This window comes from Odocoileus virginianus, chromosome 21, assembly GCF_023699985.2.
Source record: "Odocoileus virginianus isolate 20LAN1187 ecotype Illinois chromosome 21, Ovbor_1.2, whole genome shotgun sequence".
Lineage (NCBI taxonomy): Eukaryota > Metazoa > Chordata > Mammalia > Artiodactyla > Cervidae > Odocoileus > Odocoileus virginianus.
Window position 1 is genome coordinate 55,645,481 of NC_069694.1, and position 24,599 is coordinate 55,670,079.

At 40.6% G+C, this 24,599-nt stretch overlaps 1 protein-coding gene and 1 long non-coding RNA gene across 4 annotated transcripts in view; one reads left to right on the top strand and one right to left on the bottom strand.

Annotated features, from left to right (window-relative positions):
• Nucleotides 1-632: 632 nt before the first annotated feature.
• On the bottom strand, nt 633-23,931 carry LOC139030249 (uncharacterized). The gene is made up of 4 exons (XR_011482559.1): nt 23,393-23,931; nt 20,983-21,171; nt 13,795-13,856; nt 633-768 (listed from the first exon to the last, which is right to left on the bottom strand). It is a non-coding gene; the product is annotated as an uncharacterized lncRNA (long non-coding RNA).
• Nucleotides 22,161-24,599, top strand: part of SYNPO2 (synaptopodin 2) — a 205,830-nt gene continuing 203,391 nt past the window's right edge. For 2 of the 3 annotated variants that reach the window (XM_020879786.2, XM_070452383.1), the window contains exon 1: nt 22,171-22,455. In XM_020879786.2, the coding sequence (XP_020735445.2) occupies nt 22,351-22,455 (105 nt within the window). In that variant the 5' untranslated portion in view covers nt 22,171-22,350. Of the gene's footprint in view, nt 22,456-24,599 lie in introns of all 3 variants that reach the window. The other variant, XM_070452384.1, reaches the window with a different exon arrangement.

Consider the following 24,599-nt stretch of genomic DNA (forward strand, 5'->3'; position numbering starts at 1 on the left):
TGTTTCCAACCAGAAAGGACCACCTTAGGGAGCAAGGGAGGGATTAAAGGAAAGATTTATTAAGCAGTTCCTCATTTAAAATTTGCATAAAAAAACGGGTGTTTAAAAACATCTTTTATTTCTCAGGGAAACTTCAAAAGAGGAGACTACCAAGGTTCAGAAAAGACAAATGATCTACCCAAGGCTGTGCAGAAAATAGCAGAGTCGGGGTTTGAATCCATACCAGACTCCTGCCTCTCTCTGCTACCTGTCTGCCTCTGATAAAAGTATACCTCCAGGATCTTGCTTAGCCAAATATTTCATGATGTAAATAAACAATGACAACCACCACTCCTGCAACAGACTAGGAATACGTAAAATAGGTCTGTGCTCAAATATGACTGGAAGCGCTTGTGCTCACTAACTCTTTATGACCCTGTGGACTATAGCCCACAAGGCTCTTCTGTCCATGGGATTTTCCAGGTAAGAATACTGCAGCAGGAAATGGGGGATCTTCCCGACCCAGGGGTCGAACCCGTGTCTCCTGTGTCTCATGCATTGACAGGCAGATTCTTTAGCACTGAGCTACCTGGGAACCCCTAGCCTCTCTCTACCCTACCCTACCCTACCCCATAGCTTTATTTTCCTTCATTGCACTTACCACCTTCTGATATGACATAGGGTTATTTGTCTTCATTGTCTGTCCTGTATCCTGGAATACGAGCTTCTAGAGAGAATACATCTCGGCTGACTTGTCGATTTCCATATCTCTCATGCCTAGAACAGTGCCTGAAATAAATAATAAACATCTATTAAACAAACGCATTAAAGTAAGATTTTAAAGGCAGGGTAGCTAGCAAACCCGTGACAGCTGACGGCACTTATGGTTTAGCCTCAAAAACATCACTTTGGTGAAAACATGCAGCAATTTGAATTAAAATTTTGTTCCTTAAGTTAAAAGTGACTCTCCTCCAGCTCAACTCCAGAAAAATAAATGACCCAATCAAAAAATGGGCCAAAGAACTCAACAGACATTTCTCCAAGGAAGACACACAGATGGCTAACAAACACATGAAAAGATGCTCAACATCACTCATTATCAGAGAAATGCAAATCAAAACCACAATGAGGTACCATTACACGCCAGTCAGGATGGCTGCTATCCAAAAGTCTACAAGCAATAAATGCTGGAGAGGGTGTGGAGAAAAGGGAACCCTCTTACACTGTTGGTGGGAATGCAAATTAGTACAGCCACTATGGAAAACAGTGTGGAGATTTCTTAAAAAGCTGGAAATAGAACTGCCATATGACCCAGCAATCCCACTTCTGGGCATACACACCAAGGAAACCAGATCTGAAAGAGACACGTGCACCCCAATGTTCATCGCAGCACTGTTTATAATAGCCAGGACATGGAAGCAACCCAGATGCCCATCAGCAGACGAATGGATGAGGAAGCTGTGGTACATATACACCATGGAATACTACTCAGCCATTAAAAAGAATTCATTTGAATCAGTTCTAATGAGATGGATGAAACTGGAGCCCATTATACAGAGCGAAGTAAGCCAGAAAGATAAAGACCATTACAATATACTAACACATATATATGGACTTTAGAAAGATGGTAACGATAACCCTATATGCAAAACAGAAAAAGAGACTCAGATGTATGGAACAGACTTGTGGACTCTGGGAGAAGGAGAGGGTGGGATGTTTCAGGAGAACAGCATCGAAACATGTATATTATCTAGGGTGAAACAGATCACCAGCCCAGGTTGGATGCATGAGACAAGTGCTCGGGCCTGGTGCACTGGGAAGACCCAGAGGGATCGGGTGGAGAGGGAGGTGGGAGGGGGGACCGGGATGGGGAATACATGTAAATCCATGGCTAATTCATTTCAATGTATGACAAAAACTACTGTAATGATGTAAAGTAATTAGCCTCCAACTAATAAAAAATAAATGGAAAAAAAAAAAAAACTAAAAAAAAAAAAAAAAGAAAGAAATCACTACTCATTATCTAAAATTTGGCTTCAGGGTAAGGCTTCATTCTAGGACTAAATAAATGCAACTAAAAGTTGCATTGCTTATTTTACTTTTTAAGGCATTTTGAATTGCACCTTAGACGTTTTGTCATTTGTAAATATAAATGTATCTATTTTAAATATTTTTAACTTCCTGATGACTAAGGGCAAAACAGACATTTTAATTTATCTTGTGAAGATATAAAGTTAGACAGAGGGTGGAAAAACTGATGAAAAATGAAAGATCAGAAGAGAGACAACTAAATTACAAAAATGAAAAAGCATTAGTCTTGTCTATGAAAAAACCCAAACAAATTAGCTACAGGTATAATAATTAGGTCATTATTACAACCATTTAAAAATCCAGATGAAGAACAACATTTTTATTAACTGTTTGATACACCTCTTTTCCCCTATATTACTTAGTTGAATTCTCTTTGATTTCCTCTTTATATGACCGTAACTTTGTAATATTGTTTTTTCCAGTAAACTTTAGCAATATTAAATTAACAGTTTTTATTATTGATAAATGGCTTGACTGTAACCTGGTTGCAGGTTTGTGCCCAGAAACATAGGAATTCTGATAAGTTCTGTTTTTCACAATAGCAAAAAAAGAAAACCCACACGGTGCCTTTATAATTATGTGTGCTGCGTCATCTAGCATGTTCCTGAAAGGGCACAGCTTTGCATTTGACTAGGCAGCATTAAGAAACTAACTCTTCACTGACAATACTTATGTTTAGCTCCTGAAAAAGTTTCCAGACTAATCTGTAGGTGCTGCTCATGTCCACTACCCAAACACTTAATGGTGTCAGCACCTTAGAGTGGTTAGTGTCAAGTAAGACCTCCGGCCCTGTCCATCAGGCAGACTGGCCTAGACATGGGGGGAGTGTGCCTGGGAGTTGTTCATTCCTCTGCTGGTGCAGCTGGGAACAGCTTGGTGTAAACGTGACCGAGAACCACATAAATATATTCCATCCGAACCAAGCTGAACAAAGCTCCCGCTCATCTTCCCTTTAGCTGGGTTTCAGTAATGTTCCACCACTATATGGAGGGAGAGTTGGAGTGAAAAGAGATCACAGTCTTAACCAAATTCAGATCAAGTATTTTACTCTGGCAGATTTTACAAAGGCATATGAACATGTGAGTTCATTGCTGGTGTTCCTTCTGGGACTTTGGAAGGGAACTTGGAAGGGAGGGTCCTGAGTTCCAGCTTCATTAACTTCATGTTAGGTTCTCTAGTAACGGGCTCACATCTACTACACTTCAGCTACACTAACCTCCATCTTTCTCTCTCTCTCTTTTTTTTTTTTTTTTTTTGCACATGACCAGGCATATTTTTGCTCTTCCTCCTACTCTTCCTGCCTTTCAAATAACTGTCCCCTTATTCTTTGTGTCTCAGCTCAGGGAAGCCTTTTCTGGTCTCCTATGTGTATCACTCCCATTACTCCGCCATGCCACTCTGTTCCTCTCTTTCTAGCTCTCATTTCTGGCTGAAGCTATTTTGTTTACTTACTTGTCTGGCTTTTCCAGTAACATGCAGGTGCAAGAGAGCAGGAATTTTGCCCAAGATGCTTACAGCTACACCACCTAAACCTAGAAGAGCACCTGGCCTTATTCATTCAAAGGATTTTTGAATGAATGAACAAACTATAAGCTCAAAAGTGCATAAATATCTTTTTAATTAGCTCAAGAATATAAAAACAACTCCAGTCTTCCATTTCACCAGGTTGGAAAGCCAATCTCTGGTACTACTAGGGCCCCTTCCTCCTTGGGGTTTGCAAAGGCGATAGGGCTGCCCTGGTGACTGACAGTAAAGAATCTGCCTGCAATACAGGAGATCCAGGTTTGATCCCTGGGCCAGCAAGATACACTGGAGAAGGGAATGGCTACCCACTCCAGTATTCTTGCCTAGAGAATTCCATAGATAGAGGAGCTTGGTTGGGCTACAGTCCATGGGGTAGCGAAGAGCCGGATATGACTGAGCAACTAACATTTAGAATTTAACAGAGGAGCAGGTTATCAGTCACTGCCTTCTCTGATCATTGAGCTGTCCATGGTCTTGGCCGTCCTCACTGTAACATGCATGTGACTAAAGAAGCTTGGCAGAGGTTCGGAGCCCTGCTTTTGCCATGTGACCTCCTTCTGAAGAGCCTGCAGCCATCTCCCCCTGAGGAAATGAAGTGAAAGTCGTTCAGTCATGCCCAACTCTTTGCGACTGTATAGTCCATGGAACTCTCCAGGCAGAATACTGGAGTGGATAGCAGTTCCCTTCTCCAGGGGATCTTCCCAAACCAGGGATCAAACCCAGGTCTCCCACATTGCAGGTGGATTCTTGACCAGCTGAGCCAGGAGGGAATTCCAAGAATACTGGAGTGGGTAGCCTATCCCTTCTCCAGCGGATCTACCTGATCCAGGAGACTGGGGTCTCCTGCATTGCCGGTGAATTCTTTACCAACTGTGCCATCAGAGAAGCTCAATGGAACACCAGAATTCTTTCTCTGACAGTGGCATGGTGGTCTACAGACCACCAGTCCCTGCTCATCAGAACTAACTGTCTCCCTTGCTTTTCAAGGGCACTGCTCTGGGACATCTTGCAAAATCATTTCATGGAAGTTAGGCCTTACAAAACTGAAAATCTTCTTTTTCTGCTCAGAAAAATTCCCGAGTTAAGGAAATTGTGTCTGACTATTTTCTTAGAATAGAAGAAAGGGGAAATATGGAGAACAAACAAAACTATCAAAATCTCAAAAATTACCGACACATTTTTTTTCATTTATAAGTTGGAGGCTAATTACTTTACAATATTGTAGTGGGTTTTGTCATACATTGACATGAATCAGCCATGGAGTTACATGTATTCCCCATCCTTATTCCCCCTCCTACCTCCCTCTCTACCCGATTCCTCTGGGTCTTCCCAGTGCACCAGGTCCAAGCACTTGTCTCATGCATCCCACCTGGCCTGGTGATCTGTTTCACTATAGATAATATACATGCTGTTCTCTCAAAACATCCCACCCTCGCCATCTCCCACAGAGCCCAAAATTCTGTTTTGTACATCTGTGTCTCTTTTTATGTTTTGCATATAGGGTTATCATTACCATCTTTCTAAATTTCGTATATATGTGTTAGTATACTGTAATGTTCTTTATCTTTCTGGCTTACTTCACTCTGTATAATGGGCTCCAGTTTCATCCATCTCATTAGAACTGATTCAAATGAATGATTTTTAATGGCTGAGTAATATTCCATTGTGTATATGTACCAGAGCTTCCTTATCCATTCGTCTCCTGATGGGCATCTAGGTTGCTTCCATGTCCTGGCCATTATAAACAGTGCTGCGATGAACATTGGGGTGCACGTGTCTCTTTCAGATCTGGTTTCCTCAGTGTGTATGCACAGAAGTGGGATTGCTGGGTCATATGGCAGTTCTATTTCCAGTTTTTTAAGAAATCTCCACACTGTTCTCCATAGTGGCTGTACTAGTTTGCATTCCCACCAACAGTGTAAGAGGGTTCCCTTTTCTCCACACCCTCTCCAGCATTTATTGCTTGTAGACTTTTGGATAGCAGCCATCCTGACTGGCGTATAATGGTACCTCATTGTGGTTTTGATTTGCATTTCTCTGATAATGAGTGATGTTGAGCATCTTTTCATGTGTTTGTTAGCCATCTGTATGTCTTCTTTGGAGAAATGTCTGTTTAGTTCTTTGGCCCATTTTTTGATTGGGTCATTTATTTTTCTGGAATTGAGCTTCAGGAGTTGCTTGTATATTTTTGACATTAATCCTTTGTCTGTTGCTTCGTTTGCTATTATTTTCTCCCAATCTGTGGACTGTCTTTTCACCTTGCTTATAGTTTCCTTTGTTGTGCAAAAGCTTTTAAGTTTCATTAGGTCCCATTTGTTTATTTTTGCTTTTATTTCCAATATTCTGGGAGGTGGGTCATAGAGGATCCTGCTGTGATTCATGTCGGAGAGTGTTTTGCCTATGTTCTCCTCTAGGAGTTTTATAGTTTCTGGTCTTACATTTAGATCTTTAATCCATTTTGAGTTTATTTTTGTGTATGGTGTTAGACAGTGTTCTAGTTTCATTCTTTTACAAGTGGTTGACCAGTTTTCCCAGCACCACTTGTTAAAGAGATTGTCTTTTTTCCATTGTATATCCTTGCCTCCTTTGTCGAAGATAAGGTGTCCATAGGTTTGTGGATTTATCTCTGGGCTTTCTATTCTGTTCCATTAATCTATATTTCTGTCTTTGTGCCAGTACCATACTGTCTTGATGACTGTGGCTTTGTAGTAGAGCCTGAAGTCAGGCAGGTTGATTCCTCCAGTTCCATTCTTCTTTCTCAAGATTACTTTGGCTATTCGAGGTTTTTTGTATTTCCATACAAATTGTGAAATTATTTGTTCTAGTTCTGTGAAAAATACCATTGGTAGTTTGATTGGAATTGCATTGAATCTATAGATTGCTTTGGGTAGTATAGCCATTTTGACAATATTGATTCTTCCAATCCATGAACACGGTGTGTTTCTCTATCTGTTTGTGTCCTCTTTGATTTCTTTCATCAGTGTTTTATAGTTTTCTATGTATAGGTCTTTTGTTTCTTTAGGTAGATATACTCCTAAGTATTTTATTCTTTTTGTTGCAATGGTGAATGGTATTGTTTCCTTAATTTCTCTTTCTGTTTTCTCATTGTTAGTGTGTAGGAATGCAAGGGATTTCTGTGTTAATTTTATATCCTGCAACTTTACTATATTTGCTGATTAGCTCTAGTAATTTTCTGGTAGAGTCTTTAGGGTTTTCTATGTAGAGGATCATGTCATCTGCAAACAGCGAGAGTTTCACGTCTTCTTTTCGTATCTGGATTCCTTTTATTTCTTTTTCTGCTCTGATTGCTGTGGCCAAGATTTCCAAAACTATGTTAAATAGTAGTGGTGAGAGTGGGCACCCTTGTCTTGTTCCTGATTTCAGGGGAAATGCTTTCAATTTTTCACCATTGAGGGTAATGCTTGATGTGGATTTGTCATATATAGCTTTTATTATGTTGAGGTATGTTCCATCTATTCCTGCTTTCTGGAAAGTTTTAATCATAAATGGGTGTTGAATTTTGTCAAAGGCTTTCTCTGCATCTATGGAGATAATCATATGGTTTTTATCTTCTAATTTGTTAATGTGGTGTATTACATTGATTGATTTGCGGATATTAAAGAATCCTTGCATTCCTGGGATAAAGCCCACTTGGTCATGGTGTATGATTTTTTTAATATGTTGTTGGATTCTGTTTGCTAGAATTTTGTTAAGGATTTTTGCATCTATGTTCATCAGTGATATTGGCCTGTAGTTTTCTTTTTTTTGTGGCATCTTTGTCTGGTTTTGGAATTAGGGTGATGGTGGCCTCGTAGAATGAGTTTGGAAATTTCCTTTCTTCTGCAATTTTCTGGAAGAGCTTGAGCGAGATAGGTGTTAGCTCTTCTCTAAATTTTTGGTAGAATTCAGCTGTGAAGCCATCTTGTCCTGGGCTTTTGTTTGCTGGAAGATTTCTGATTACAGTTTCGATTTCCTTGCTTGTGATGGCTCTGTTAAGATCTTCTATTTCTTCCTGGTTCAGTTTTGGAAAGTTATACTTTTCTAAGAATTTGTCCATTTCTTCCAAGTTGTCCATTTCATTGGCATAGAGCTGCTGGTAGTAGTCTCTTATGATCCTTTGTATTTCACTGTTGTCTGTTGTGATCTCTCCATTTTCATTTCTAATTTTGTTAATTTGGTTCTTCTCTCTTTGTTTCTTAATGAGTCTTGCTAATGGTTTGTCAATTTTGTTTATTTTCTTCAAAAAATCAGCTTTTAGCTTTGTTGATTTTTGCTATGGTCTCTTTAGTTTCTTTTGCATTTATTTCTGCCCTAATTTTTAAGATTTCTTTCCTTCTACTAACCCTGGGGTTCTTCATTTCTTCCTTCTCTAATTGCTTTAGGTGTAGAGTTAGGTTATTTATTTGACTTTTTTCTTGTTTCTTGAGGTAGGCCTGTAATGCTATGAATCTTCCCCGTAGCACTGCTTTTACAGTGTCCCATAGGTTTTGGGTTGTTGTGTTTTCATTTTCATTCATTTCTATGCATATTTTGATTTCTTTTTTGATTTCTTCTATGATTTGTTGGTTATTCAGAAGTGTGTTATTTAGCCTCCATATGTTTGAATTTTTAACAATTTTTTTCCTGTAATTGAGATCTAATCTTACTGCACTGTGGTCAGAAAAGATGACTGGAATGATTTCAATTTTTTTGAATTTACCAAGACTAGATTTATGTCCCAGGATGTGATCTATTCGGGAGAAGGTTCTGTGTGCACTGAGAAAAAGGTGAAGTTGATTGTTTTGGGGTGAAACGTCCTATAGATATCAATTAGGTCTAGCTGGTCCATTGTGTCATTTAAGGTTTGTGTTTCCTTGTTAATTTTCTGTTTAGTTGATCTATCCATAGTTGTGAGTGGGGTATTAAAGTCTCCCACTATTATTGTGTTACTATTAATTTCCTCTTTCATATTCGTTAGCGTTTGCCTTACATATTGCAGTGCTCCTATGTTGGGTGCATATATAGTTATAATTGTTTTATATTCTTCTTGGATTGATCTTTTGATCATTATGTAGTGTCCTTCTTTGTCTCTTTTATAGCCTTTATTTGAAAGTCTATTTTATCTGATATGAGTATTGCGATTCCTGCTTTCTTTCGTTCTCCGTTTGTGTGAAATATCTTTTTCCAGCCCTTCACTTTTAGTCTGTATGTGTCCCTTGTTTTGAGGTGGGTCTCTTGTAGACAGCATATATAGGGGTCTTGTTTTTGTATCTATTCAGCCAGTCTTTGTCTTTTGGTTGGGGCATTCAACCCATTTACATTTAAGGTAATTATTGATAGGTATGGTCCCGTTGCCATTTACTTTGTTGTTTTGGGTTCATGTTTATACAACCTTTCTGTGTTTCCTGTCTAGAGAAGATCCTTTAGCATTTGTTGAAGAGCTGTTTTGGTGGTGCTGAATTCTCTCAGCTTTTGCTTGTCTGTAAAGCTTTTGAATTCTCCTTCATATCTGAATGAGATCCTTGCTGGATACAGTAATCTAGGTTGTAGTTTATTCTCTTTCATTACTTTAAGTATGTCCTGCCATTCCCTCTTGGCCTGGAGGGTTTCTATTGATAGATCAGCTGTTATCCTTATGGGAATCCCTTTGTGTGTTATTTGTTGTTTCTCCCTTGCTGCTTTTAATATTTGTTCTTTGTGTTTGATCTTTGTTCATTTGATTAATATGTGTCTTGGGGTATTTCGCCTTGGGTTTGTCCTGTTTGGGACTCTCTGGGTTTCTTGGACTTGGGTGGCTATTTCCTTCCCCATTTTAGGGAAGTTTTCAGCTATTATCTCCTCGAGTATTTTCTCATGGCCTTTCTTTTTGTCTTCTTCTTTTAGGACTCCTATGATTCAAATGTTGGGGTGTTTCACATTGTCCCAGAGGTCCCTGAGGTTGTCCTCATTTTTTTGATTCTTTTTTCTTTTTTCCTCTCTGCTTCATTTATTTCCACCATTTTATCTTCTACCTCACTTATCCTATCTTCTGTCTCTGTTATTCTACTCTTGGTTCCCTCCAGAGTGTTTTTGATCTCATTTATTGCATTATTCATTTTTAACTGACTCTTTTTTATTTCTTCTAGGTCCTTATTAAACATTTCTTGCATCTTCTCAATCTTTGTCTCCAGGCTATTTATCTGTAACTCCATTTTGTTTTCAAGATTTTGGATCATTTTTATTATCATTATTCTAAATTCTTTTTCAGGTTGATTCCCTATCTCCTCCTCTTCTGTTTGACTTGGTGGGCATTTTTCATGTTCCTTTACCTGTTGGGTATTTCTCTGCCTTTTCATCTTGTTTAGATTGCTGTGTCTGGAGTGGGCTTTCTGTATTCTGGAGGTCTGTGGTTCCTTTTTATTGTGGAGGTTTCACCCAGTGGGTGGGGTTGGACGATTGGCTTGTCAAGGTTTCCTGGTTAGGGAAGCTTCTGTCGGTGTCTGGTGCGTGGAGCTAGATTTCTTCTCTCTGGAGTGCAATGGAGTGCCCAGTAATGAGTTTTGAGATGGGTCTATGTGTTAGATGTGACTTTGGGCAGCCTGTATGTTGACGTTCAGGGCTATGTTCCTGCATTGCTGGAGATTTACGTGGTATGTCTTGCTCTGAAACTTATTGGCTCTTGGGTGGTGGTTGGTTTCAGTGTAGGTATGGAGGCTTTGGGATGGTCTCTTGTTCCTTAATGTTCCGTGTAGTCGGGAGTTTTCCTGTGCTCTCAGGTTTTGGGCTTAAGTCTCCTGCCTCTGGATTTCAGTTTTATTCTTCCAATAGTCTCAAGACTTCTCCAACTATACAACACTGATAATAAAACTTCTAGGTTAATGGTGAAAAGGTTCTCCCCCGTGAGGGACACCCAGAGAGGTTCGCAGAGTTACATGAAGAAGAGGAGAGGGAGGAGGGAGATAGAGATGAGCAGGAGGAGAAAAAGGGGGACTCAAGAGGAGAGAGACAGATCTACGCAGTTCTCTGTTGCCTAAGTGTTCTCCGTAGCCCAGACACCCACAGAGATTCACAGAGTTGGATTGGGAAGAGAAGGGGAAAGGAGGAAATAGAGGTGTTCTGAGGTAGAAGATGGAGAGTCAAGATTAGGAGAGAGTAATCAACACCCTCCTGAGTAAAAATGGGAACTGAATATTGGATTCTTAAATGTCCAAAATTTATATCACATACTGAAAAACAAAGATTAAAAATCTAGAGTAGAGGTTAGACTCTTAAAAATACAATATTAAAAACAAAAACACAAAAAATTTTAGAAATATATATGAAGTTCGGTTTAAAAATAGGGCTTCTCTTTTTTTTTTTGCAAGGTTATAGTGAAATGAAAATGAAAATTAAGGAGTAGTGGAGGAGTAATAAAGGACTTTAAAAGGAAATAAGAGAAAAAGAAAAAAGAAAAAGGAAGAAAAAGGAAAAAAAAAACAAGAAAAAAATTTTTCCTAATTAAAAAAATCATAAAAATATATGAAAATGAAAGTTAAGGAGTAATGGGGGAGTAATAGGGAATTTTCAAAGAAAGTAAAAGAGAAAAAAGAAAAAGGAAAAAAAATTTTTAATTAAAAAAAAAAGTAAAAATATATCTAGGAATTTCTCTGGAGCTGTTGCGGTCAGTGTGGGTTCGGTTCAGTTTCAGATAGCTCCTCGTTCCAGCTTACACTTCTCGATATCTACAGGCCCCTTCCGGTGTAGTCAGAGTTCTCTACAGGGATTTTAATCTGTTGCACCTGTCCCTTCTGAAGGGGTTCCCTTTGTTTATTTGGCTTCTGTTTGCCGGTCTCTTCTAATTTCCATCCTGACACAGGCGGGCGGAGGTGGTCTCTTATTCAGGTTGCTAGTTCCGTCGCGCTGCGGGGAGGGACTGGCGCTGCTTTTCCCGTCTACGCTGCTCAGGCTCCCGGCTGTTCTATATGGAGCGTGCCCTGCGCTGCGCGCGGTTCCAGCCCTCGGGTGTTCCACAAAAGCGCGGACTCGGCTGCGCCTGTGTTTTGTGCCTTTCCCGCCCGAGCGGCTCAGGCAGCCAGGAGCTTGACGGGCGCACTCTCCCCAGGTGCGGCGTGCCTTCTCCCCTCCACGGTCCCAGCCTCAGTTTCCGCCTGCACCAGTTGGGTGGGTGCGCCTTCTCCCGTCCACGTCCCCAGCCCCAGTCCTCGCCCGCGCCGGTCGGGTGCATGCGCCCTATGTCTAGTCACGACCCTCCTGGCGGATGTCGCCCATCCAGAATCTCAGGAAGTCTTTGGTTAGAAACTGGAGGCCTGTTTGCAGTGTGGTTGGGAATGCGGTCCTTGGGGCCGAGCCTGCCCCTTTCCCCTCCCCGCTGCCTCTGGTGGAGCTGGGCTCGTCCGCAGCCTGCGAGCTCTTCTCTGGACTTGCTCAGACCCTTTGTTCTGCGAACGGCCAGCAGTGTGTTCGTGCCGGTTAATTTTCTCTCTCTCTTTTGCTGTCCCACAGTTTAAGTTGGTAACTCACAAAAGCTCCCTCCAATTGTCCTCAGGGCACTCAGGCCGGGTCCTTACCCTAAGCAATGCCGCTCCTCTCCGTTCCACCCCCACTTGCTGGTGGCAGATGAGGGCATCTAGGGTACTTTTCTGCTGGGAGTTGCTTTTAGGCACGTAATCTGTGGGTTTTATTTATTTTTCCCCTCCCAGTTAGGTTGCCCTCCAAGATTAAAAAACTTCCCCCAGACGCACCAGTGCGAGGGTTTCCTGGTGTTTGGAAACTTCCTCTATTAAAACTCCCTTCCCGGGACGGATTTCCGTTCCTAGCTCTTTTGTCTCTCTTTTTATCTTTTATATTTTGTCCTACCTCCTTTCGAAGACAATGGGCTGCTTTTCTGGGTGCCTGATGACCTCAGCTAGCGATCAGAAGTTGTTTTGTGAAGCTTGCTCTGTGTTCAATTGTTCTTTCGATGAATTTGTAGGGGAGAAAGTGGTCTCCCCGTCCTAGTCCCCCGCCATCTTGGCTCCTCCCCCCGTCACATATATTTTTATATAGTCTTGTGTGTTGGAAAAAACGTAACTGGCAGTGTGACTGTCTGTGTGCCAGGCCTCTCTGTTACAGGCGAACTTGATCCCTCCAGATTCATGCATGGAGTCCTGCCCACCAGTACCTCAGAATGTGGCTTCATCTGGAGATAGTGGCTGTAAAGACAACGTGGTTAAAATGAGCTCCTTATGGTGGCCTTAATTCCATGCTTGGTGTCAAGATTAGGACATAGGCAGGTACAGACAGAAGACTATGAGAAGACGCTTAGAGAAGATAGCCATCTCTAAGCAAGGAGACAGGCCTTAGAAGGCTCTGCTGAAACCTTGATTTCAGACTTCAAGCCTCCAGAACTGCAAGAAAATAAATGCCGGTTCTTGAAGCCACTCAGTCTATGGTGCTTTGTAATAGAGTCCTAGTAAACTACTCCCTGAGGCCATAAGGTTGGGCAAGGCAGCAACTCTGGGCTTTGTGTGAAAGTAGGAGTTGCTAGTGTGCATCCCTTTAGTTCTGCAACCCTGCATGATGGGACTTCAAGTCACCAGCAGTAGCAACAGTGGTGGTTTCTCCCCAGACCACATTCAGCAAGAGCGGGCACACAGAAGCGCAGGGAAAATGCCTTTAGGAGGGCCTGGAGTGTCCTTCACACGACCCCTTCTTGCCTCCACTGGAATGTTGCAGAGCCCACCACCACCTGCTCACATGGTATTTCACACACGTGCATTCCAGGAAACAACACAAATACTCAAGTGGCAGCAGGCCCTAGCGGGGTCAGCAGATGATGAATTAGTAATTCTCCAGTCATCAAGGAGTTGCATAACTGCTAAATATGAGTTAACAAATGTTTATGCATCATATCGATTATGTGTATACCTAATAACTGTAACTAATTCCAACCAACATGTTTCCTCCAGAGGTTAAGAACAATTATTTGAAAAGATCTTACTGTCTTTATCTGGGATATTAATTTCTTCTCAGATACACAATCTTATATCAAATTGTTGTCAGTCATTTTTTTGCTGGGAGAAAAATAAAGCAATAATGACAAAATGCATTGTTTCAAAGCTCTAAAATTTAACACTGATTTTGGAGGGTATAATTTAGTGACAGTTCCAAATAATGATTGTACCTGTGGAAAAATGATTTTGTTTGTTTAAAAATATAGAAGCTCTAAGGTAAATCTCATTTTTGATAATTCATTGACATTACCTTACATTTTTCCTTTAAAGTTGTCTTTTTACTTTTTTCCGTTTCACGTAATCCAGTACAATCTGAAATGCAAAAAAGGAGATTTATTAGCAAAACCATAAAGTAGCAAAATGATATAGTCAGCAGACATCATGAGTCACAGCACTGTATTTCACTCTGTGATGGGACAGCCAGTGCCCTGCAGTGTTTTGGAAAATTCAAATGCCTAAAACTATCTTTTCTAATATGTTTAACTCCATGTTCATTGTCCCTAAAGTACACACACACACACAGGCACAAGCATACACACACACCATTTTTACAATGCATGCTTTTTGAAAGTGAAACTTTTAGTATGTATTTATCCTACAAGGATTTTCATCCATGTGGTTTCATTTGGTGATTCATTCAAATTTAACTCATATAAATATACAGTTAGTTAGCAAATCAAGTCTGACTCTTTGCGACCCCATGGACTGTAGCCTACCAGGCTCCTCTGTCCATGGAATTCTCCAGGCAAGAATACTGGAGTGGGCTGCCATTTTCTTCTCCAAGGGATCTTCCCAGTGCAGGAATTGGACCTGGGCCTCCTTTATTGCAGGCAGATTCTTTACCAATGAGCTACCAGGGAAGCCCTGGTAACATAAATAAATTAGCTAATGTTGTAAGATGCCTGCTACTTTTTTTTAAAAGTCCCTTTAATAATCAGCAAGTCTTGGTGGCTCAAAAGGAAAGAAAACTTAAGTTTGGTTTAAATAGTGAAATCATGGTGCATTTTTCCAGTTTTAGTTATTCTAAATTTCACATGGTTTTACAATAATGTTGTGAGATAATAAAAAAATACATATTAGCCATTTTTTCCAGTTCCTGACACAGAGCTCCTAAAAACCCTTGTCATTTCCTGAGCGATAAGAACACTAGGAGTGTCTCTTGTTCTAATATTGGTCTTTGACCTCTGTTCCTCCCACAGTGCTCCTAAAACCCTCGCAATTTTCTGGATGATGGGAGTGCCTTTGTTCTAAGGAGGTGACATTGGTGAGCTCCTGAATGAGGGCTGGTCGCCGGAAAGACCAAACCATGATTAGAAGCTTGGAATTTTCGGTCACGCCCCACATTCTCTTGAGAAGCGAGGGGGCTGAAAGTGGAGTTAATGATTGAGCATGTCTATGTGACGTAGCCTCCATAAAATCCCAAAAGGATGGGGCTTGGAGAGCTTCCAGGCAGGGTAACACATGGAGGTGCTGGGAGGCTGGGCCCAACACAGGCCATGAGAGCCCCTGCCCCACCCACACACCTTCTCTTCACGGCCCACCTCTTCCCTCTGTGTTCCTCTGTGTATGTTATCACATATCCTTTAATAAATTGGTAAATGTAAGTAAGTGTTCACCTGAGTTCTGTGGGCCACTCTAACAAATTAATCAAACCCAAGGAGGGGGATGTCCTTGGAAACTCTGATCTATAGTCAGTTGGTCAGAAGTACAAGCAAGAATGTAGGATTGCAACTGGCATCTGCAGTGTGTGTGAGTGAGGGTGGGGGGCCAGTCTTGTGGGACCAAGCCCTTATCTCCTGGTAGATAGTGTCAGAATTTAGTTGAATTCTTGGACACCCTGCTGGCATTCTGAGACTTGCTTGTTGGTTGTGTGGGGGGCCGGCCGACCCACAGAAACACTTTGGAATTGTGATAAGGAACCAAAAGAATTATTTGTTGACAAATAGCTGAGAAAAGAAAAGACACAAAAAGGCAAAGGAGAAAAGGAAAGATATTCCCATTTGAATGCAGAGTTCCAAAGAAGAGCAAGGAGAGATAAGAAAGCCTTCCTCAGTGGTCAATGCAAAGAAATAGAGGAAAACAATAGAATGGGAAAGACTAGAGAGCTCTGCAAGAAAATTAAGAGATACCAAGGGAACATTTCATGCAAATATGAGCAAAATAAGACAGAAATGGTATGGACCTAACAGAAGCAGAAGATATTAAGAAGAGGTGGCAAGAATACACAGAAGAACTATACAAAAAAGACCTTCATGACCCAGATAATCATGATGGTGTGATCACTCACCTAGAGCCAGACATCCGAGAATGCAAAGTCAAGTGGGCCTTAGGAAGCATCACCACGAACAAAGCTAGTAGAGGTAATGGAATTCCAGTTGAGCTATTTCAAATCCTAAAAGATGATGCTGTGAAAGTGCTGCACTCAATATGCCATCAAATTTGGAAAACTCAGCAATGGCCACAGGACTGGAAAACGTCACTTTTCATTCCAATCCCAAAGAAAGACAATGCAAAGAATGCTCAAACTACTGCACAATTGCACTCATCTCACACGCTAGCAAAGTAAGGCTCAAAATGCTCCAAGCAAGGCTTCAACAGTATGTGAACTGAGAAATTCCAGATGTTCAAGCTGGTTTTATAAAAGGCAGAGGAACCAGAGATCAAATTGCCAACATCTGCTGGATCATCGAAAAAGCAAGAGAGTTCCAGAAAAACATCTACTTCAGCTTTATTGACTATGCCAAAGCCTTTGACTATGTGGATCACAACAAACTGGAAAATTTTAAAGAGATTGGAATACCAGACCACCTGGCCTGCCTCTTGAGAAATCTGTATGCAGGTCAAGGAGCAACAGTTAGAACTGGACATGGAATAACACACTGGTTCCAAATAGGAAAAGGAGTACATCAAGGCTGTATATCATCACCCTGCTTATTTAACTTATATGCAGAGTTGCAATTGCATAGAAAGTAAAGGGCACACTTAAAGGAAATAAAATCCAAACCCAGTGTCTCTTGGGACTTCTATTTTCTGTGATCAGCCATACTTTTAATGCATTTTAACTCTGCTAAGGAAATCAGAAAACCATTTACATGATTAATGCTCTTTGTCTACATCATAAGAAACAATGGGCTGGATGAACCACAAGCTTGAATCAAGATTGCCGGGAAAACTATCAATAACCTCAGATATGCAGATGACACCACCCTTATGGCAGAGAGTGAAGAGGAACTAAAAAGCCTCTTGATGAAAGTGAAAGAGGAGAGTGAAAAAGTTGGCTTAAAGCTCAACATTCAGAAAACTAAGATCATGGCATCTGGTCCCATCATTTCATGGCAGATAGATGGGGAAACAATGGAAAAAGTGACAGACTTTATTTTTTTGGTCTTCAAAATCACGGAAGATGGTGACTGCAGCCATGAAATTAAAAGATGCTTGCTCCTTGGAAGAAAAGTTATGACCAACCTAGACAGCATATTAAAAAGTAGAGACATTACTTTGCCAACAAAGGTCCATCTAGTCAGAGCTGTGGTTTTTCCAGTAGTTATGTATGTATGTGAGAGTTGGACTATAAAGAAAACTGAGTGGCTAAGAACTGATGCTTTTGAACTGTGGTGTTGAAGAAGGCTTTTGAGAGTCCCTTGGACTGCAAGGAGATCAAACCAGTCCATCCTAAAGAAAATCAGTCCTGAATATTCATTGGAAGGACTGATGCTGAAGCTGAAACTCCAATACTTTGGCCACCTGATGAGAAGAACTGATTCATTGGAGAAGACCCTGATGCTGAGAAAGACTGAAGGAGGGAGGAGAAGGGGAGAACCAAGGATGGCATGACTAACTCAATGGACATGAGTTTGAGTAAGCTCCAGGAGTTGGTGATGGACAGGGAAGCCTGGCATGCTGCAGTCCACGGGGTTGCAAAGAGTCGGACGTGACTGAGCAACTGAACTGAAGTTCACTGTGATGCTTTATTTTTCTCCAAAATTTAAAATGTTACTATATTACTCATAATGAAGAATAGTTTCTGTTTTTTGAATAGTTAGAAAGGGATCATAGACATTAGCTCAAAACAGAAAGTAAAGTTATATTTGAGTGAAAAATTAAATTAGAAAAATGAAAATTGCATAAACTAGGCATAGGTGATCAATGTAAAATGATTGTATAATAAGTCACTCCTAATGGAATATTTTTGTTTCATAATATGTCTTCTCAGTTCATGTTAGGCTCAGAAATCTTAACGTGCTATCCAAATTGGGAAAGATAGTATAAATATTATTAGCTGAATAAAAACTGTATGAATGAAGAGTAGAGCATCTGGTACAGTCTTAAGTAATTTAAATGGTTCAGAAGTAGAGTCAGTCTAAGAAGATCATTTTCAAAACCACTTAAGACACATTTTTCCCTTAAAATATGTATTTTGGTCTTGACATGATTCTTACATCCCAAATAAAATTAAGAGTTGGCTTATGTGGTTTTTGACCAGGGCTCTGTTTCCATTCCTCTACTAGTATCTCAGTTTTACCCCACTGGCCTGGGATTTAATTTTACCCTCCTTGCAAGTTACTAACTTACCCTGTTACTGCTTCATGGATGCTGAAAGCAGACGTGAGACTCTTGGGTGGAGACAAAGAGTTTGACTATGAGGGCGCAGCAAGCAGCGGGGACATCAGCCTGTTGACACCCGTTAATCTTGCCTCAGACCCCACAGGGTTGATGTGGTAGGACCCAGATGGATGTTACACACACAGTAAGTTTGCACAGCTAAGGAACACCAGAGTTAATGAGTCCATTGCTATTATTTTGTTTTTGGCTAACAATCAGCTAGCTAACTTGCTCTTTGTCCAAGGCTGAGAAATTACCTCATTTCTCAAGGCTGCATGCTGCAAACACAACCCTGAGCAATAGCTCAGGAAAAGAAGCATTAGGATCTCGAGTTCCGACACACCGAGAAAAATATAAAGGAGCCTAGTGACTCAGGGAGGACCCTCCCACCACCACCTGGTGGATTTTCATCCTCATACTGGATTCCACTACTGCTATCAATATCCACGAAGGGTGGATATCTCTCCTGACAGCTACCTGGAAAAGCCTTGAGCTTCCCTTTGGTTGGACCATATACAAATTAATCACTGGGGCCAGAGGACTGTCCTTGACTTAGCCCTAGATTTGCACCCATTCCTGAACTAATCTCTATGTTAAAGGGGAAGATTACTCTTATTAACTAGATCATCTATGCTGACTGGGGTGGGAGGATCAATTTTACCCAACTTAATAGCTATCAATGGGGAAGAGGCAAGATGTTAGGAGGCAGCCATTACCTATTTTACATGTTCTCTAAATGGTATAATTCAAGAATTCTGCTCTATTTCAGGTTTTGAAAGTCAAATGAAGAGGAGAGAAAGAAAAAAAAATTAGAATTCATTGGCCTTCTTTTCTATGCTTTTATTCTGGGATATCTTATCTATTTTTTCATTGTACTCATAATAATTGAGCACCAATTATGTGTCAGGAACTGTATTAGACTTGGGGATACAATTCAGAAATGACTCCTAATCTCACAGGTTAACAATCCAGTAAAGGATTCATTTTAAGAGACCGTTAGGATGAGATGGAAAAATACAGTGATAGTGGCACATAGAGGGGGCCGCTCACCTGGACACTGAGCGGGAGGGTTAGGAAAAGACTCCTGGAGAATATGATATCTAATGTGAAGCAGGAGGATGAACAGAAATTATCAGGTGATCTGTGTGTGGGTGAGGACTAGATCGCTTGGAAGAATGCCTTAGGAGATGGAAAAACAGAGCTAGCTAGAGAAACTGAATGTCATCCTGTGTGTCTGAATCATAAAACTCAAGGTGAGAGGAGAGGTAGGACAAGTGAGGAGTGGGAGGCAGGAAGTGTTATCTATGGAAAGGAAACTTGGCTTTTCTAAGAAACCCTGAAGACTTTAAACAGAGGGAAAACAAGGTAGATGTTGCATTGCAGAAATTTCACACTGGCTATATAGAGTGAAAAATGAATTGAGGAGGAAGCAAGGCCACGACAGAGAGACTAGTTAGAGGATTGTGGAAATCCAGCACAGAGACAGAAGTAATTATATCAGTGGAAATGGGATGAAGGCACAGATTTGCAATCTATTTATTAGTAGAAGTTAGATCTGTAGGTCTTAATGAGTAATTGGATGCATGAGATGAGAATAAGAAAATACTTAAGGCCTGGAGATAGGATAGCAATGATAAGAACAGATATTTTTAATTCAAATAGGCAAAGGTTTAAAGCCTAACTCTACATGTAGCTTCTAGGGCTGAGCTAATTACCAGCAAAAAGGAGACATTGATAACTACCTAGCAAGGCTGCTTTGAGGATAAACATGCAAAGAAATAAAATACTATATGTCAAGTTTCTGACACAGAATAAATCTTTTAATAAATTATAGCAACACGTCAATTCTTATTTCTCTGTCTGAAAGAACTGGTTGGATGGAAACTCTATTCATTCAATGCAGTCAGGAGTGTGCTGGCTGCAAGTAACAATAAACTGGACCCACAGCAGTTTTTAAAAGTATGGGTTTTCCTGCACAATAAGAGGACTGGAGGTGGATAGTTATTGGCAGTAACTTGGTCAGTAGTGCAATCTTTATTGTTACCCTTGGCTTTACCTCATGGTCACAATACAGCTGCCCCAGTTCCAGCCTCCAGCATCATATTTACTTTTTAAGTCAGGGTTGAAAGGGCCATGCATAAGAGAAAGGTTATGGGTTAGTTAATTATCCTGAGATGGGGGACATAGGAGAAGACAGAAATTTGAGAATAAATAACAAACTTGATTTTGAATATATTGAGTTTTAGTTTTCTGTGATATATTCTGAGATATATTCTGTGAACATATCTCCAGAAAAAAGTTTAATAGGCAGCTGGATACACAGACCTGGAGTTAAGGAAAGATATCTGGGATTGAGGGGGGAGGTTAAATTCTGCAGGGTGAATGAGAGAACCCATAGGAATGGGATACAGTGAGGAAACACAAGGACCAGGACATGGCCCTGGCACAGAGCACCAGCATTTATTGGGTGAGTAGGAGCCAAGAAGTGCCCAAAGTGAGACAGCAGTGTTTAGGGAGGCAAGAGCAGAGCCAAGAGCATGCTGTGTCCTGGAAGCCTAAAAGAGAAAACAGTTTAGGAGGACATGGTCAGTAAAAGCAAGGGCTACATAAAAGCAAGAAGGTAATAAGTAACCTTGTTGAGAGTTTTTCCTTTTGTGGGGACAGAAGCTAGGCTGGAGTGGGTGAGGAGTGGAAGAGACAGGAGGAAACAGAAAGAACAAATGTAAAGAAAGTTCTTTTCTTTCTCTTTTGTTCTTAGAGTTCCTATTTTAGGATGTCAGTACTTGCACAATTCTTTTTTTTTTTTAAAGAAAGATTTTTGGTCAAGTCAATTTACCTTTCCAAAGAGAAGCAAACTTGGAATGAGAGTCTGGTCCTCATGACCTTCGGAGAGTCTCTTCTGGCACCAATGGTTTCTGATTACATGGTCTTTCTTACTCCAGTGATGAGACACAAATAAAATCATTTGGCATGTTTAGGTTCTGGGAGCAGAGCTGTGTAAATGTTCATTGTATGACGCTGCCGACTAATGAAAAAGGCAGAGATTGGAAGTCAGTGGTGTGGTGGCACATGTAACGCTAACTTTCCCAGGCTGTCCTTTATTTAGTGTGTTTTTATATGGAATGTCATGGAAAATAAAAGTATTATGGGAAAATAAAAATGTTCCATTTGGACAGTTTTTGATAGGTCATATTCAGACTCAAAACATTAAACTATTTTGTGCCACATATAAAATCAACTTTATATTGGACCACCCAGACTCAGAACTCTTGATGAAAGACTATATAAAAATAAGAAACTTGTATGCAGTGACATTGTATGCAGTTGGCTGACTATTCAGGTTTTTAGAAGTTTCCTTCCTGTTGAGGAAGGAAGAAAATGAAACACTATTTAAATTTAAAGCAAATCATGCAGTAGAGGTAGTTATAAGAATGTAGCTTCTGGGGCGAATCCTCTCTCCGTCTCTCCTTCACCTTCTGAACTATGTAAGCACCAGTTCGGAAAAGTACATTTCGGAGTACCAGGCTTTTGTTTTCATTTTTTTAAAATAAATATTTTTGCTTTCTTTTATTTCCTGCAGATTAGTTCTGCAGGCTGCAAACAACAAAGCTAAGAAGAGCAATAATTTTTTAAAACTCCCTTTTGTCTGTTTCCATCATTACGGTGGCAATTCTCAAAACATTTGTTTGAGAGAATCTAATCATCTATTAGTTCAGCCCTTAGAGCTCATATTTTAGGATGTCCCTTGTGGCCTGGAGATTAAAACCTTCATGCGTCCTCTACTATTTACGGAATTATTCAATGTTAACTTTTCCTCTCATTCTTTCACTTGAGGGCTGGGGTTTAATCAGTTAGAGCTAGAGACCTTTTGCTCCCGTCGCCCCCTCCCCGCCATCTCGCCCCGAAATGGGGACGTTATCTCGAGTGTGAGGCTCTTCCCGTTCCCTGAAGGTGGGCTGAGCAAAGGAGCGTGACGCAAGAGTGGGCTGTGTCCTCGATGCCTCTAGCGCCCCTGCCGCCCGGGGACCGATCCCATTAGCGGCGCAAATTCCAGGCTGCGGCCGGGCAGCGCGGCGGCGGAGGCTCTGTGCGCCCCGGGGGCTGCCTCCTCGGCGGGAGCCCGAAGCTGAGCGCAGGGACTCAGCCGCACCCAGGCTCCGTCCGTCTTTCCAAGCTCTCCATGCTACCCGCCTGAAAGAAGAAAATGGGCACGGGGGATTTTATCTGCATTTCCATGAGCGGAGGGGCGCCCTGGGGGTTCCGATTGCAAGGTGGCAAGGAGCAGCAGCAGCCTTTACAAGTAGCCAAGGTAGGATCACCGCAGATGGGTCATCACATCCCGTCCTGGGCTGGGAAAGAAGGAGTAAAAGCCACTTGTTGATGGTTTATCCAAGCTCTGATTCAGAGGTCTCTATGCTAGTTTGATTTCGATGCTGACACTGAATCCTTCTTGGATGTGGGTGGTTTTTTTTTTTTTTTTTTTTTTTTCCCCTTCAGAAAAACTTTGGAGAGTAACATATAGCACATATGTAATTAATCAGTCATTAATGGGGTGGGGGAAAGAGTGCTATATATTTTATCAGATGAAGAAAAGCCTAGTTAATCAGCTGCTTCTCTGGCAACCAGCAAGACACTTGGGAATGTTTCTCCTAGGCAGTCTTAGAATCGACAGTTGTTATTGTCTCACGTCCCTTTCCTTGGCTCTGGATGAGGAGAAACGCTCAGCTCAGTATAACCAATTGGCTTGGCTCTTTGGGGGACTCTTATAAAGTATTGTTAACGACATTTATCATACAGCATCCATGAGAAGACCAGCTTGGGGCAATATTTTTTTTAAATATGAAGATCTCATAAATTTATTTGAAAGAATATTCTTTTACGGATTTGGCTAATAAATGCAAAAATCTAAGTACCCTGGTCCATCATGTGCGTTCATCTTGTCAAGTGCTCAAAATAAAATTCAGAGACACTGGAAATATATTGTAAATAACTTAGACGTTAACTTTGAAATGCATCTAATAATGATTTAAAATATTTTAGGTGTTTTTATTTCCATTAGATCGCTTTGTTTCTTAGCTCAGTATGCTTACCGGTTTGCTTGAGGGGATCTGGTATTGTCTAATTGTGATTCAGTTAAGACCAATTTTAAAATACATGAGAAAAAGCAGACTTTTACCTAATTTTAATACTAAATTGAAGTACTATAGGAAAGAATATATTTGATTAAATATATATTTTATACTTACATTAAAAATGGATCTAGATCCTCATGAAATATATGGACCATGGGCCTTTGTAGTTATTCTTCTTTCCCTTTGGCTTTCTTTCTTTCTTTTTTTTTTTTTTAATTTATGTTCACTGTGAAGAAAGGAGTTTCTTTGAAATTTTTTGCACCCAGGCTTCCTTGGAAAATCCTTTCAAAATGTGATGGTGGAATCCTGCCACCTAGTGAAAATTTCAAACATCAAGGATGAAGCATAAAACGGCGGATGAAAAGCAGACATTTTTAGAACTGAAAAGTTTCTCAGAGATCCCCAGTTCAGCCTGCTAATTTTAGATAAGGAAAGAACCTTCAGAGGCTAAGTAACCTGCCTTGGGTCTTTGGTCTTAGGTTTGGAACTGGCAGTGATTAACAGGTACAAAGGTTGTTGGTTTTGTTGTTTTTCTTTAGGAGTCAATGGTAGGCAACATCAGACAAAATATTAATGCCTAATTCAGCATATGTAGAATTCATAAGCCTGAAGTGGATTTGTCCGGAGTCTAGAATAGCAGTTGGCCGGCTCCTGTCACTGAGATTTGGGTTCTAATTCCAGCTCTGATCTAACATGCAGCCGGTCCTGAGACAGATCACTCTTCCTGACTCATTTGGTGTGTGTGTGTGTGTGTGTGTGTGTGTGTGTGTGTGTGTGTGTAGAAGAAGAAAGAGACAAAGATTTTGAGTGGGTGGGAAAGAAGAGAAGTAAGTTGGAAACTGGACTCTACCATTAGTGAGGTTCTATTTGCTTGAATTTTCTATAGCCCGATTAGTGTACAATTTTAGAATCACTTGCCTACCAGTTAAAATGTGGAGACAGAAGTGGCTAGAAGCTGTGATTCTTGGTTGCTCTTTCATAGCCAAACCTGAAAAATAGAATGGATTTTCCTCAGTTCTTGATGTGTCTATTTCAAAGTGGCACCACTGAGTTTTTTCAGTTCTTTTTTGAAGAACTGAAGCAAATCGCTCATGAAGGGTGCTTTGGAGGTGTTTCTCTGCTGATAGCTCTCTCTTATCAGGATTCAGAGAGGCTGTCAGTTTGAATAAGGGTCAAAAAATTCATTCCTGCTCTCCCCAAAATCATCTTTCCTCAAATATCTAGGAAATATATTTTTAGTTTTAAAAAGATCATTATATGAAAGCATCAGGATGCTTGCTTTAATTTTTTTAGTTTGTGTTACTGTAAAGTTACTGATTTA